The sequence below is a fragment of the Lactuca saligna genome, chromosome 4 (genome assembly GCF_052625555.1).
Source record: "Lactuca saligna cultivar CGN05327 chromosome 4, ASM5262555v1, whole genome shotgun sequence".
NCBI lineage: Eukaryota > Viridiplantae > Streptophyta > Magnoliopsida > Asterales > Asteraceae > Lactuca > Lactuca saligna.
In genome coordinates this window covers 99,756,110-99,769,549 of record NC_136420.1, presented here as the reverse complement: position 1 = coordinate 99,769,549, position 13,440 = coordinate 99,756,110, and the positions used below count along the sequence as shown (strand labels likewise).

Below are 13,440 nucleotides of genomic sequence, written 5' to 3'. Positions count from 1 at the left end.
AAGAAAACAAACCGGTTTTTGACCAAAACTGGATCAGGGTTTTTAATATAAAAAGATTCGATTATTTCTATCCGATTTATGACAGTTATTAGAACTTAACAAAATTCACATTGTCGTTCAAAAATTGGCCAATAAGGAAACACATCATAAAGTGTTTTAGGTCAAACCAATATTTTTCTACTTTTAATTAAAAAAAAAACATTCTTTATTTTTTTTTGGCCATTTGGTTTTCTAGGTAGCCGTTTTTTTTTACGCACTTAATCAAACACCCCCCAAAAAAAGATGTTTACAAGTCTATTCATTTCAAACAAGTTTCCTCCAAAAGTGATTTCTGGTCAATACATATATAATATATATTTGCAGTTTCTAACCACCTACATTGTTAATGACCCAATCTTCAAGAGTCAACTTATTAGCAAGAGTTATCATTCTGATTCCGATTCCGACTATCATCAGATGACACACCTCCATTTTCTGCTGTTTCCAACGTGCTATCGGAACCGGAATCCGCATTTCCCATGCGAATCGGTCGCAAAAAACCCTGCATTCGCAACAAATAACTCTGGCTAGACGGCTCACTCCTCCTCATGTAACGGGTGGTTGCAACAGTTGACCCATCAGGGTCAGCAGGAATTGTGGGAAGGGCATTTAGGTCAAGATTTGGAAATACAGAAGATCTACATCGAGGGCATTTCACATTTAATCTAAGCCATTCATCAATGCATCCCACATGGAAGTTATGAGCACATGGAAGCCCACGCACCTAATAATACCATTGTTATATATTATTATCATTAACAAAAAAATAAAAACATAAATTTTAGGTTGCTATTATGGGTAAAGAAATGTAAGATTACCTCGTTGCCTACATGGAATTCTTCCAAACAAATTGGACACTCGCTACAATCGGTGGGAACGGCTTTCAGCATGAACTTTGGAAGTTCTTGGATCAGTGCTTCCACTGCTTCTCTCTAATTTCCAAAATTAAAAAGTTTTCAGACACATTAAGAGGCATATCAGAGGCTATAGTACTATATCAGAGACTTCTGATTGTGTTATCAAACAGTCTGAATCTGACCCAATAAGAGTCATATCAAACGGTCCCCGCTAGCAATATTAGATTTTCTTTCCAAAATAGCCCTTGAGAAGAGAGGGGAGATTCAAACATATACTGATGTGGGGCTCTAACAAATAGTAGGAACACTGAGAGATGTAATTTATTAATTATTGATTTATTATTACCTGGGGTTCAGTCAAGTAAAGTCCCGGATGATATGAACCTGCATCTTGCCCCATACCTCTCATTTCTTGGCCAGCAGCAGTTTCAAATGCCCAGTCAGGTACACGTATCATATCAACCAAAACCTACAACACAGAGTCATTGAAAATTTTCTTTCTTTTATCTTCATGAATCTTGAGTGAACTTAAAAAAATGAAGTGAAAATGATATATATATATATATATATATATATATATATATATATATATATCTAAAGGGTACATCGTACACATACATACCCCGTATTCTGAAAGAGGAATCCCTTGTTGAGCGCGTAGAGAATGAGCTTGTCTTCTTCTTAACCACTGAAGAATAGATAGATTTTAAAGGATTATCAAAGTAAAATCAAAGTATTTTTGAGTTATTTTATGAATCATACTGTTTTCATAGATATTCCAGCAAGGCAGGTGAGTCCACAGTAGCTGAAAAGCAACCATATAAGGAAACCCCATTTCTGACCTTCTTCAGGCAACTGTAATGATGATTTGCACAATATCTTTTCATCAAAGCTTTTCACTTAAAAGTAATAGTTGAAGAAAATAAAAGATTATACATACACAGTCTCTTGCACTGCTGAACCATAGAGATCCAATAATGGTCCACGCCCAGAGGAAAGGATAAAGCAATACACAAAGAATGGAGAGAACCACCACTCTTCCACAAAAACGAGCATGTCTCTGTTGTCGCCCAAAATCCCTATGTCATTTGATTTGAAATAGCAACTATGAGCTATGAAGCTATTAGCAATTTGAAGATATGATCAAGAACAACTTACAATCCCAATCCTGAAGCAAGTCCATTGTCTACAAACATCAACAGACGGAATACAAAAACAGTAGAGTAATCGACCTATTTCAAACAAGGACAACATGAATGAATTGTGCTAAGATGAATTAATTCGAAAAAAGGAGGAAGATCGAAAGTTTAATTTGGTAATCACGTACCACAATCCATATGTGCAATGGGTGCGTACAGAGATGGTAATGGTTCCAATTGATCGCGATGATAATTCTAATAGTTACATTCGTCAAGGATCAACAAATGAAAACGGAAACGAGTATAAAAAAGGAAAAGGTTATATGTCGCGAAAGGATACATGCTAGTGGCAAGCATCGCTAGGAAAAACCCATCATACCTGCAAATTTCGGAGTTAGAACTCATAGAAATCAGGAATTTACAAAAAAAAATGATGAATTTTGAAACTAAAGTATGCGAAGATAGGTTATGAAAACGAACCACTTAAAATCTGCGCCCCTGAGAGTCATTCTGAAGACGAATCAAGTTACAAAACCCTAGCTTTTACTTCAGTACTAACTGAACTATAATTTGTTGACGTAAAAGCTTCAAATCCGAGGATGAAAAAGGCACGATTTCACCCAATTTTGGAAGAATGGAGACTGAGAAAGGAGTAAAGCAAAAGCCGTAGATGCCAGTGCCACGATGTTTGAGAGAAATGTGGAGATGAAATTGCGAAGAAGTTAACGGATTTTGGATGACATAAAGTAACGGGGGTTTATGAGCAACAACCCGAAGGCAATTTCTGGGAAGATGTTAAGGGCTAAAAGCAAGAAAGTAAAGGTCGGTGGCTAATAGGAAAAGAAATAATTTTGAGGGATAGTTGGTTTTTTATTCTTAAAGTAAAGTTCAAGAGCAGTTTATATTAAAAAAACAAAACGTAAATTTGTTTTGGACTTTGGAATTTAAAAAGCCTTTTTTTATTAAAAGTCAATCTGTTTCGGATTTTTTAAATTAAAAAAAAAAAAAAAAAACAATGTTCTCGTAATATGGTAATTAATTAATTAATTATATATATATATATATATATATATATATATATTCATTAATATATTTTTGTAGTTGATATATTATTGAATTCGTTAAAATTGTTAAAGGAAAGTATAAATTTGACCAGATATATTGGGTTTTGCAAGTTTCCAACTTATTTTTTAGCCAAATATGAGTTTTTTTAATCATCTTTGAATTTTCAATTATCTTCTTCAGCCATCTTTAAGTGTTCTTCATCATGGTCATCGTGTTTATCTCCTAGAAACAAGAACCTTATTGTGTTCTTTTCATCTTATGTTGTAACACTCGAATCGCTTCATCATTTGGGACCGTGACCCGATCATCAGTTATCATAAGGATTAGGACATTTGAAAAGGTGAGATCTAGGCCCACTTGGATGCGAGTTATGTATTTGAAGTTGGATTTTTGTTCGGAAGGTCTTAAGGATCGTCGGGATCGAGCTTATAACGAAGTGTAGGGCTTTTGTGGAAATTGGATTTTTTTTTTCCGGAAGGTCTTAAGGATGGTATGAGTTGATAGAAGTGTAAGGCTTCTCGTTATCTTTCTGTGGATATAAGGATTGTCGAAATCGGGCTTATACGAAGAAGTTATGATCTTCAGAAGTTTGGTGCTTATTAGGGTTTAGCCGGGTACGCAGGGCGTACACAGGAGTACACGCAACGTATTAGTAAAAAGGGTAGTATGCTAGGTGTACTGATCAGGATGGTTGTGGGTGCTCTATGGAGTACATTGGGTGTACTCTAGTCATACCAGAACCCTATTTTAGGGTCTTAACCCTATTTAAGCTCCTTATTTCATAACCTAACCCTAATACCTTCAGCCTCCGTCCCTCTAAACCCTAGAAATCGACCCTTAGCCCCCATTTGAGTGATTTTTTAGCTTCAGAGTGATTTATATGTGTTTTTGGTGCATGAAGAGGAAGAATGAACTTCTTGAAGCGTCATTGCTTGACTTAGAGCTTTTGGATCCACGCTTTGTTCACCTAGATCTAACTTCTGGAGGTATAAAGTCTCAACCTTAACAGTTATTTCTTGTAGATCTAGCTAGGTGGCACTTTGTTATGATTTTGGTCCCTTTGTGATGGTTCTTGTGAGTAGAAGTTACTCCAAAACCTTTGAGCTTCATATTTGGCCTTTGTTGGGGTTATGAAGTCATAAAGTTTGGATCTTGATGATTATAAACCTTCCATGCATGATTTGGTAGTCTTTTGGTGAAGCTTGGGACTTAAGGTTTTGATTTGGGTCCCATTAAGTCATGCTAAGTCATAAAGTCAGGAACTTTTGACTTAAGAAGTCCCTCTGAATCAGATTTGGAAGTTTGGACTAAGTTCTTAAGGTATTAAGAAGTTTTAAGACATTTTGGGGTAATTTTGACCTTTGGAATTCATCTTTGGTGATTGGGCTTCATTAAGACATGCAAAGGTTTAAAGCCTTCGAATTTATGGATCAAGTCACTTATATTTAGCTATTATGAGGTTTTGGATGTCTTGGCTTAAGGGATTAAGATGTTTTCTAGGTTGGTTGTGGGCGGGGTTAGTACAAGGGGCATACCTCCTCGTATGCGGGGCGTACTAGGTTTCTTGTAACAACCCAAAACTTAGGTAAAAATTTTCATTTAATAATTAGAAATAACATCCATATTATTTTCCAAAAATTCCATTACATGACACATTGGTCAAAAGATCAGAGTATCCAAAACAATTAGTGCGAAATACTGGAGAGTGTACGTTGCGCCATAAGTCGGGCCCTTGCCTTTAGAGCCAGAAATACCTGAAACACCCAACAAAATTGTAAGCACACGCTTAGTGAATTTCCCAAAATTCACAAATCACATAATCATATAATGCCATGCATGTATACACATAAAATTGCCATGGACTCCCTCCATGGTCTTCATCTGGGATGCCATGGGCTACCCCTATGGTCTTATACCCAAGTGTCATGGGCTCCCTCTCATGGTCTTACCAGGTATCATGGGCTCCCTCATGGTCTTCACATGAATCAATACACACCAAATAACAGACCATTGCATAATCAATTATAGAGATTTCATATTAAGTAATCGGTCGTCATTGGTGCCTTCGACTTATTGGTATTGTGAGAAGACTCACCTCAGTCTGCTGAACACAAAATCTACTTGACTACTAACCCAAAATCTTACACTGAACAAATATACAAAACACCTTAATTAGAATTGAGTCACAACTAAGACAAAGGCCCAACATCTTAATATAAGGCCCAACATTAAAGCCTAAATGTATAACCTACATTAATGGGCCGAAGATCAAAGTCCAAACTACAATGGGCCATATGGCCCAATAAGGCCCAATAATGACATCAATGCCCCAGCTAGAACAAAAGTCCAATAACTCTGAATGGGACCAGGCCCAATGCTAAATAGGGCCCAATAAACTTGCAAGCCCAACAAAGCCCAACTCTCATGTGGTGCATACACCCAACGTACTACATCAGTACGCTTAGTGTACTCGACCCTTTGGCAGTACGCGCTGCGTAAGCGACCTTACGCCCAACGTACAACTAGCCCATGCACAAAAGTCTATTAAGTGCTTAATGCTTAAGATTTCAACGTCCAACTTCAGATATGAGTCTATTAAGATGTCTTAGGGCATAAAGTTGAAAACTTTATTCCGTTGCATGCAACATGGGTCCTCAATACTTCATTTCTCCCATTAAGACCACATTTGAGACCTTAGACTCATGCATGGTCTCAATACAACCTTCAAGATGGCAACTTTATGCATCAAGCATGCTCAAGGAGCTTAGATTTAACAATCCTAGTCTTTGGAGTTGCACAACTCACAAAAGAGGGTCTAGGAACCAAAAATGGACTTTATAACAATACCCTAACTAAAACTAGCAAAAGATATGGCAAGGTTTGAGATTTTACCTCCACAAGCTTCCCAATAAGCTCCAAATGCAAGATCCAAAAGTTTTTCCACGTCCAAGGCTTGATTCCACTTCTTTCTCCTTGCTAGAACACCAAAAAGGAGGTGTTTGAGGCACACACAAGCTCAAGAAACACACACAAAGGATTTTAGGGTTTTAGGGATGTTTGAAAGTGATGGAGGCTGGTTAGGGTAAGGTCCAAATGACTTAAGGATGTTTATATAGGTCTCAAATCTGAATATTAGGATTTTGGTCTTCAGCCACGTATGCCCCACGTACCACTTTGTACGCCTTATGTATGTGGTACACCTCTGTGATCAACCCTCCTCGGTACACTAAGCGTACCCCTAAGTACGCCCAACGTACGAAGGGACCAATCATGCACTAAAATTCCATTATAAGGCAAAGAAAGGTAAATACCTGGATTCAGACCGTTACATTTCTTATGTGTACGCTTAGCGTTCCCACTTAGTACACGGGACGTACTCAGTCAGGAAGGATTTTGTATATTGGGCTTCGGTTTTAGGCCATCTTTTGGGCTTAGTTGTCTTGGGCCCTGCTGGGCCATCAGGTTTTAGGCTAATAATTATTTTGAGAATGCCTACAATGGGTTTGGGACCAATTTGGAAAGTTGGGCCATGGATTGGGCCTTGGGTGGTTTTTAGTATTTAGGCCTTGTGGATTATATGGTTTGGACCTAAGTCTTGGTCCAAACTAGGTTAGGGGTAAAATGGTCTTTCTATCCCAAGTATGTATTTATGGATATAGTTTCGAACCCAATTGTTTATTAGGTGTTGTTTTAATTTTAACAGTTCAGGGATCTATCAGCTAGCAGCTAGGGATTTTCTGTATGATTCGACAGTGTGAGGTGAGTTTCTCATTGGGTTTAGTGGGTTTAAGGCACCAAGGCCGACCTTCATTTGTTTATGTTATTATACTTTTTGTCAGTGTGATACTTGTATGTGCTTATATATGTATGCTTATTGGGCGGGGCCCATATCTAATTATTATTCGAGTGTGGGTGGGGCCCGTATCTCATTGGGTGGGGCTCGTTATTCAAGTGCGGGCGGGGCCCATATCTCACTAGGTGGGGCCCGTTATGCGAGTGTGGGTGGGGCCCATATCTCATTTGGGCGGGGCCCGTTATATGATATGTATAGTATGTGGTATCTTGGGGAACTCACTAAGCTTTATGCTTACGGTTTTTATTTATGTTACATGTACTACGGTTTTCAAATGGAAGAGCTCAAGATGGTTGTAGGGTACACACCACATGTTGTAACACATGTTCCAGGTATTACTAAATTTAGTTAATTTCAGGGTTTTTGGTGCATGGACTCAGCGAGTTGGGAGTAAAAATCATCGAGTAGGGGCATTTAATCATGGACGTGGATCGGGACCAACTCGACGAGTTGGAGCTGTAAAGAAGAAAACCTAATTCCAGGGTTTGCCCTCTATATAAAGGTCATTAACTGGCCTTGTAGCCTCCCCTAGCACCTTATCTCCCTACAGAAAGCATTTTGCGGCCGTGAACACCCTTGAGTGAGAGTAAGAGCGTTTGTGAGTGATTTTGGAGGGTTATGAAGGAGTTTTAGAGCTTGAAGAAGAAGGATCAAGGAGAGAAGTAGTAGATCCGACATCTACACTGTATTGGCCACCATCTTGAGGTATAAAGTCGTTACCTTGAGCTTTAGTTACTTAGATCCCTCTTCTTGAAGGTAAATGGCCATTTTTGGTGGAAAATGGAGTCATAATCAGATTTGGACTTATCATAAGGATATGGTTTCAGATCTGGACCTCTTTAGGTCCCCAATGACATAAAGTTGTCTCCTTTAGGTAGTTCAATCCCTTTCCATGCAGTAAAATCTTTTATGAAGACTAGTTTTGGTGTTATGGCCATGTGAGGCCTTGCATGCACGTAAAGTTTGCAACTTTACGTGACATCTACACTAGGGAAGGCTAGATCTGAAGTTTGGGACTCTAGATCCCATTGGAAAAGGCCGAAAACGAGAAGGACTAAAGGAACTCGGCGAGTTCTTTAATCAACTCGACGAGTCGAACAAGGAGTTTACAGCCAAGGGGTTTTCGACTAAATGGGTCTGTGGTCAGGAGTTTGCGGTTGAGAGTTTACGGTGGAAAACATTATGGAACTCAACGAGTCACTCAAGTGACTTGGCGACTTGACGAGTTATGCAAGGAATTCGACGGGTGGCTGGTTGAACTCGACGAGTTGAGGTCAACATGGACTGTTGACCTTGACAGTTGACCTTGACCTTGACCTTGTCCAGGGTTGATGCTGAGGGAATTTATGGGATGGTGTTAAGTTAATCAGTTGATGATTATAGTCAGTTGAGAAGAGGCAGCGTGGGACATATCTAAACTCAGCTTACCATTTCAACATTTTAGAGGTGAGTCTCCTCACTATACAAATGGGTCTGAGGCACCAAGGCCGGTCCATTTTATTTTGTGTAATATCCTAGATGAAATTGTGTTATGTGACATGTTAGTTGGCATGAGCTAGGATGTATGTTTGTGGTATATGTGGTATGTTTGTATGGAAGACCATGGCAGAACCCATGACACTTGGATGCAAGACCATGTAGAGAGACCATGACTTTACTATCAAAGACTATGGGAGAGCTCATGGCACTTAGGTGTAAGACCATGTGGGGAGCCCATGACATCCTTGAGTAAGACCCTGGGGACGAGCCCACGACATCCCTATCCATTGTTTGCATGGCTTATATGATATGTGTAGCTGTTATAGCTAGTATTATATGTTATATGTGGTTTGTGTGTAGGTATGCTCTGGGGGAAACTTACTAAGCATTAGCTTACAGTTTGTGGATTTGTTTCAGGTACATCTGAGCCCAAGGGCAATGACAAGGCTTAACAAAACGACGTGCACTCTCTCTTCGATGTTTTATGGGACACTATGATGTTTTAAATAAAGTTGTAAAGATTGTGGATTGAAAACAATTGTTTTGGGATTTCATGGATTATGTAAACGTGTTTGATTAGATTAAAAATGAAATAAAAATTCTTTTATGAATTGGGTCGTTACACATGTTTTCCGCATTTTGTGATTTACTTTGATTCGATGATGTTTTGCTAAATCTTGATTACAATGGTTTTATGGAAATGATATGTTTTAACAATTTATTTATTTGAGAAACAAAGATCTTATTTCATTATTTTTGGAACATTACAAGTTGGTATCAGAACCTTGGTTTGAGGGATTCGAGCGCACTCTCAGGTGTGTCTGAACTCAAACTGAGGATTTGGTAAAGTCTTTTTCAAAAAGAAATATAGTTTTAGAAAGGGATTTTTCTAAAAAAGGGTTGTTGGATTAGGTGCCTAAACCCATAACTATAATTGGTATGTAATTGACCCGATAGTAGCATGGTCCATTCCGGGTTGCCTACATCATAACAATTTGATAGGATGGATATTTGATTAAGAGGTTATTTGTGATTTATTAATATATTATATGTATAATATATTAATTTAGAAATCATATTATTTAATTAGTATTGATCAATAATTAATTTAGAATTAATTTAGTGATCAAAAGAGACTAATTAAATTAACGGAGACTGATTGTGTAAATCAGTGAGACATATGGTTTGGGCTTATGATCCATGATTAATTTGTAATGGGCTAAGCTTATGTGAAAGTCCATTAATTATTAGTCCAAATAAGTTATGGATCATAAGCCTAAGTGTAAGAATTAGTGTTACATATAACTCTTTGAATTCTACACTATATATATTACCCACTAAAGCCAAAAATCGGACCAAGGGTGGATTATTCTAAGACATGGACGATTATGTGTGCTCCATAACCATTCTCATTACTCTCCACTTTTTCATGGTGTTTGTGACTTGTTTTAGGCATCACACTAGGGGTGCTAAGCTTTTGAAAGGAAAAATTCAACAAGCTACAACAAGAGGTAATCTTCTAACTTATTTTTATGATTTATTATGTCAAATTATATGCTAGTTGTAGGCTTCATGCTTTGGATAATTTTTGTTGCATATATAACTAGAGAAAACTTAGATCCAAAGCTATTAGGGTTGTGTTGGATTAGGTGTCTAAGTTTATAACTATTTCTGGAATGTACTTGACCCGGTTGGCATGGTCCATTTGGGTCGCATGACATTGCAACACTTGAATAGACTAAACGAGAGAGAGGACACTTAAGGTTTATTAATACATTATAATTTCTAATACATTAATAATATTAGTTAATTAGTATTGATCAAAAATTAATTTGGAATTAATTAAGTGATCAAAAGGAGACTAATTAAATAGATGGGGTTGATTGTGTAACTCATCCGTTCTTGTATAGTGGGCTAATGATCCATTATTTATTGATTGGGCTAAAACCTATAAGGTGCTCCATGGATAGTCCATGGAGGTTATAAACCCATGGATCATGGAATATGAAAAGTCATGCACATTAGGGTTTACATGTAGTAACCCTACATGTGGCACACTATATAAGAAACTCCATGGCTAGCAAAATCGGTCACTAAGAAAAGAACAAGAGGGCTAGTTGATTTTGACTATTAGTGAATTTCTCTCAAAGTTATTCCAAGGGTTGTGGTTTTGTGTGAGACATTTGAGGTATCACACTTGAGGTGTTAGGCTCACAAGGTTCTCAAGGAATCCAAACAACAAAAAGGTATGTTCTTCTACTAGCTATTATGTTTCAAAGTTCCCTATGTCATGCTAGTTAGGTCAAGAACATTGGAAAATCAAATTTGCATGTATATTCGTAACACATAGATCCAAGGTTTATACGGTTGCATGTACACCTTAGGAGTGATAGAATGCTCAAAACCCTTCAGTGGTATCAGAGCCTATACTTGTTTTCTTGATACTTGATGCAAACTTGTTGAAAAAACTCAAAAAACTGTTATTTGTTGAGTGAACTCGCTGAGTCCATGGTGGGACTCGACGAATCCATGTGTTAATTCACCAAAAGTCATTCTTTTAAAGTCCATTAATAAACACATAGGTTACATAAAATGAGAAGTCTCTCATTTTAATAAGCCATTAACTCATAAGTTATGATAGATGAAAAGTTTTGAAAGTTACAAAACTTGCCCTCGAGTTTTGGAACATGTAAAATCACTTTAAAAAACTTTAGTTCCAACCCCTAGAATTTTAAAAGTTGAAATTCAACCCTTATACTTTATAATACTATAAGTTTATATATATATATATATATATATATATATATATATATATATATATATATATATATATATATATATATATATATATATCTTATAAAGCTAGCATTTTTCCTTTCACTACATTCATTTGAAACTCCCATACATTTTTCATTTCACCATATTCATTTGAAATTCTCATGACTTTTCAATTTCTTCCTAATAATTGTTATAAGTTTCTTAATAAGATTAAATAAATATCAATCATAAAGTATAATCATATACAACAAGCATTTTTCCTTTCACCACATTCATTTGAAACTTCCATACATTTTTCCTTTCACCATATTCATTTGAAACTCTCATAACTTTTCAATTTCTTCCTAATAATTGTTATAAGTTGCTTAATAAGATTAAATAAATATCAATCATAAAGTGTAATCATATACAAATTAAATTTCAATATTAAAAAATATTTTTACTTCTACTTATAAAATTATGTTTTTTAACTTTTAACATATTATAATTAATTTATTAGTTTTAATATATTGTTGGGTGTAAATCATTATCATTTTAAAGCTATAACTTTTGAACAATTTATATAAAATACTTAAATTATAAATTTAAATATAACATTACAGGATCAACTTAAATATAAATTTTAGTTTAACTTAAATAACCCAAATAATATTTTGTAAATAGTTAAAAGTGATAAATTGTAGTATCTTTCTAATAATGATTATAAGTTGGTTAGTAAGGTTAAATAAATATCAAACCTAAAGTGTAGTCATAAATAAACTAAATTTCAATATTAAAATAACATCTTTACTTCTACTTATAAAGTTATGTATTTAATTTTTAACAAATTATACTTAATTTATTAGATTAAGATCTTGTTGTATGTAAACCATTATCAATTTAAATAATTATACTCATAGAAATTAAAACATTAAGCAAATAAATTTTAAAAACTTAATTAACAATAATAACCAAAATAAATAACAATAAACCATATATTATATTTTATTTTATTCATGTGTAATTCGCGGGTCAAAGTCATTCAAACGATTGACATTATATAATTATAATAAATGCATATATTATCATATAATTCAAAATAATCAATATATTATATCAATTTAGTATATGATTTATTATATCAAATTTAGCAACAACGTTATTGTTATATTTAACAAAACATATATTTACAAAGACTTCAATTATATACATTTTTATGCGCAATGCACAGGCATTCGCCATATATTATATTTTATTTTATTCATGTGTAATTCATGGGTCAAAGTCATTCAAACGATTAACATTATATAGTTACAATAAAATGCATATATTATCATATAATTCAAAATAATCAATATATTATATCAATTTAGTATATGAGTTATTATATCAAATTTTGCAACAACGTTATTACTATATTTAACAAAACATATATTTACAAAGACTTCAACTATATACGTTTTTATGCGCAACGAGCGGGCATTCGCCTAGTATATATATAAGAACAAGTCGTTTTACCGTTAATAGGCCTCATTCACGAAGCCGGTCTATAAAGGGGAGGGGAGTATAAGGTTGTTGCCTATAAAATGACAGCTTAATGGGTGTCCACTCTCATCCACCGCTTCCTTGACTGGTGGAGGGTCGTTAGTTGAACGGGTAGGACAATGACTTTAACCCTCATTAAAACTATGATGATTGTGAAGTAACTAAATGTTTTTATAAATTCCCAATCTTAGTTACTTTATGAAAATGTGAATAAGGTGCTAACCCATGAAATTACACTTTGCACTTTGCTTAAGTCATTAGTGGAGCGTATGTGGTTGACCCACACACTAACCTGGACTTAATACGGTAGGCAAAGGGTGACTTAAGGTTTATCATAGATCAGTGGAGCGTGTGTGGTTAACCATCACATCGGTTAGGTGATAAACATTAAGAGTACCAAGTAATTTGCATGGTTACTTCACACCTTGTTTTGTAATCCTCGGCATCCCAGTCACAAAACTTGAAGGGAACACTTGAGATTGAAACATGCCATTGAAAAGTTCAATGAATCTCAAAAGAATCTAGGAGTTTCAAAACCAATTAAAACCTAATAATTTATTTCGTTTTTCATGGTGGAAATTGGTGAATCGTCATTCACCTACCTTCAAATATTTTATAGCTTGGATTCTGGCATCCCTCTTCTAAGTTATAAAATATTGTGTTGGGTCCTAGCCTTAATATTACATTTGGGTGTCTTATTAAGGAC

At 35.5% G+C, this 13,440-nt stretch overlaps 1 protein-coding gene across 1 annotated transcript; it reads right to left on the bottom strand.

Moving 5' to 3' along the window:
- Window positions 1-275: 275 nt before the first annotated feature.
- LOC145042469 (E3 ubiquitin-protein ligase SIS3-like) lies at window positions 276-2,758 on the bottom strand. Its single transcript, XM_078990899.1, has 10 exons — window positions 2,516-2,758; window positions 2,376-2,414; window positions 2,224-2,290; window positions 2,055-2,128; window positions 1,837-1,975; window positions 1,659-1,751; window positions 1,519-1,584; window positions 1,243-1,365; window positions 858-971; window positions 276-763 (listed from the first exon to the last, which is right to left on the bottom strand). The coding sequence occupies exons 1-10, from the start codon at window positions 2,542-2,544 to the stop codon at window positions 413-415; spliced, it is 1,095 nt and encodes a 364-aa protein (XP_078847025.1). The 5' UTR covers window positions 2,545-2,758; the 3' UTR covers window positions 276-412.
- Window positions 2,759-13,440: the final 10,682 nt, after the last annotated feature.

What these genes read in the sequence shown, in the direction of transcription:
- LOC145042469 (XM_078990899.1), bottom strand. Translation starts at nt 2,544, where the DNA reads ATGACTCTCAGGGGCGCAGATTTTAAGTG. An exon ending in CTGGAATATCTATGAAAACA is followed by an intron (nt 1,585 to 1,658) that starts GTATGATTCATA and finishes TCTATTCTTCAG; the next exon opens with TGGTTAAGAAGAAGACAAGC. An exon ending in TTCCTCTTTCAGAATACGGG is followed by an intron (nt 1,366 to 1,518) that starts GTATGTATGTGT and finishes TCTGTGTTGTAG; the next exon opens with GTTTTGGTTGATATGATACG.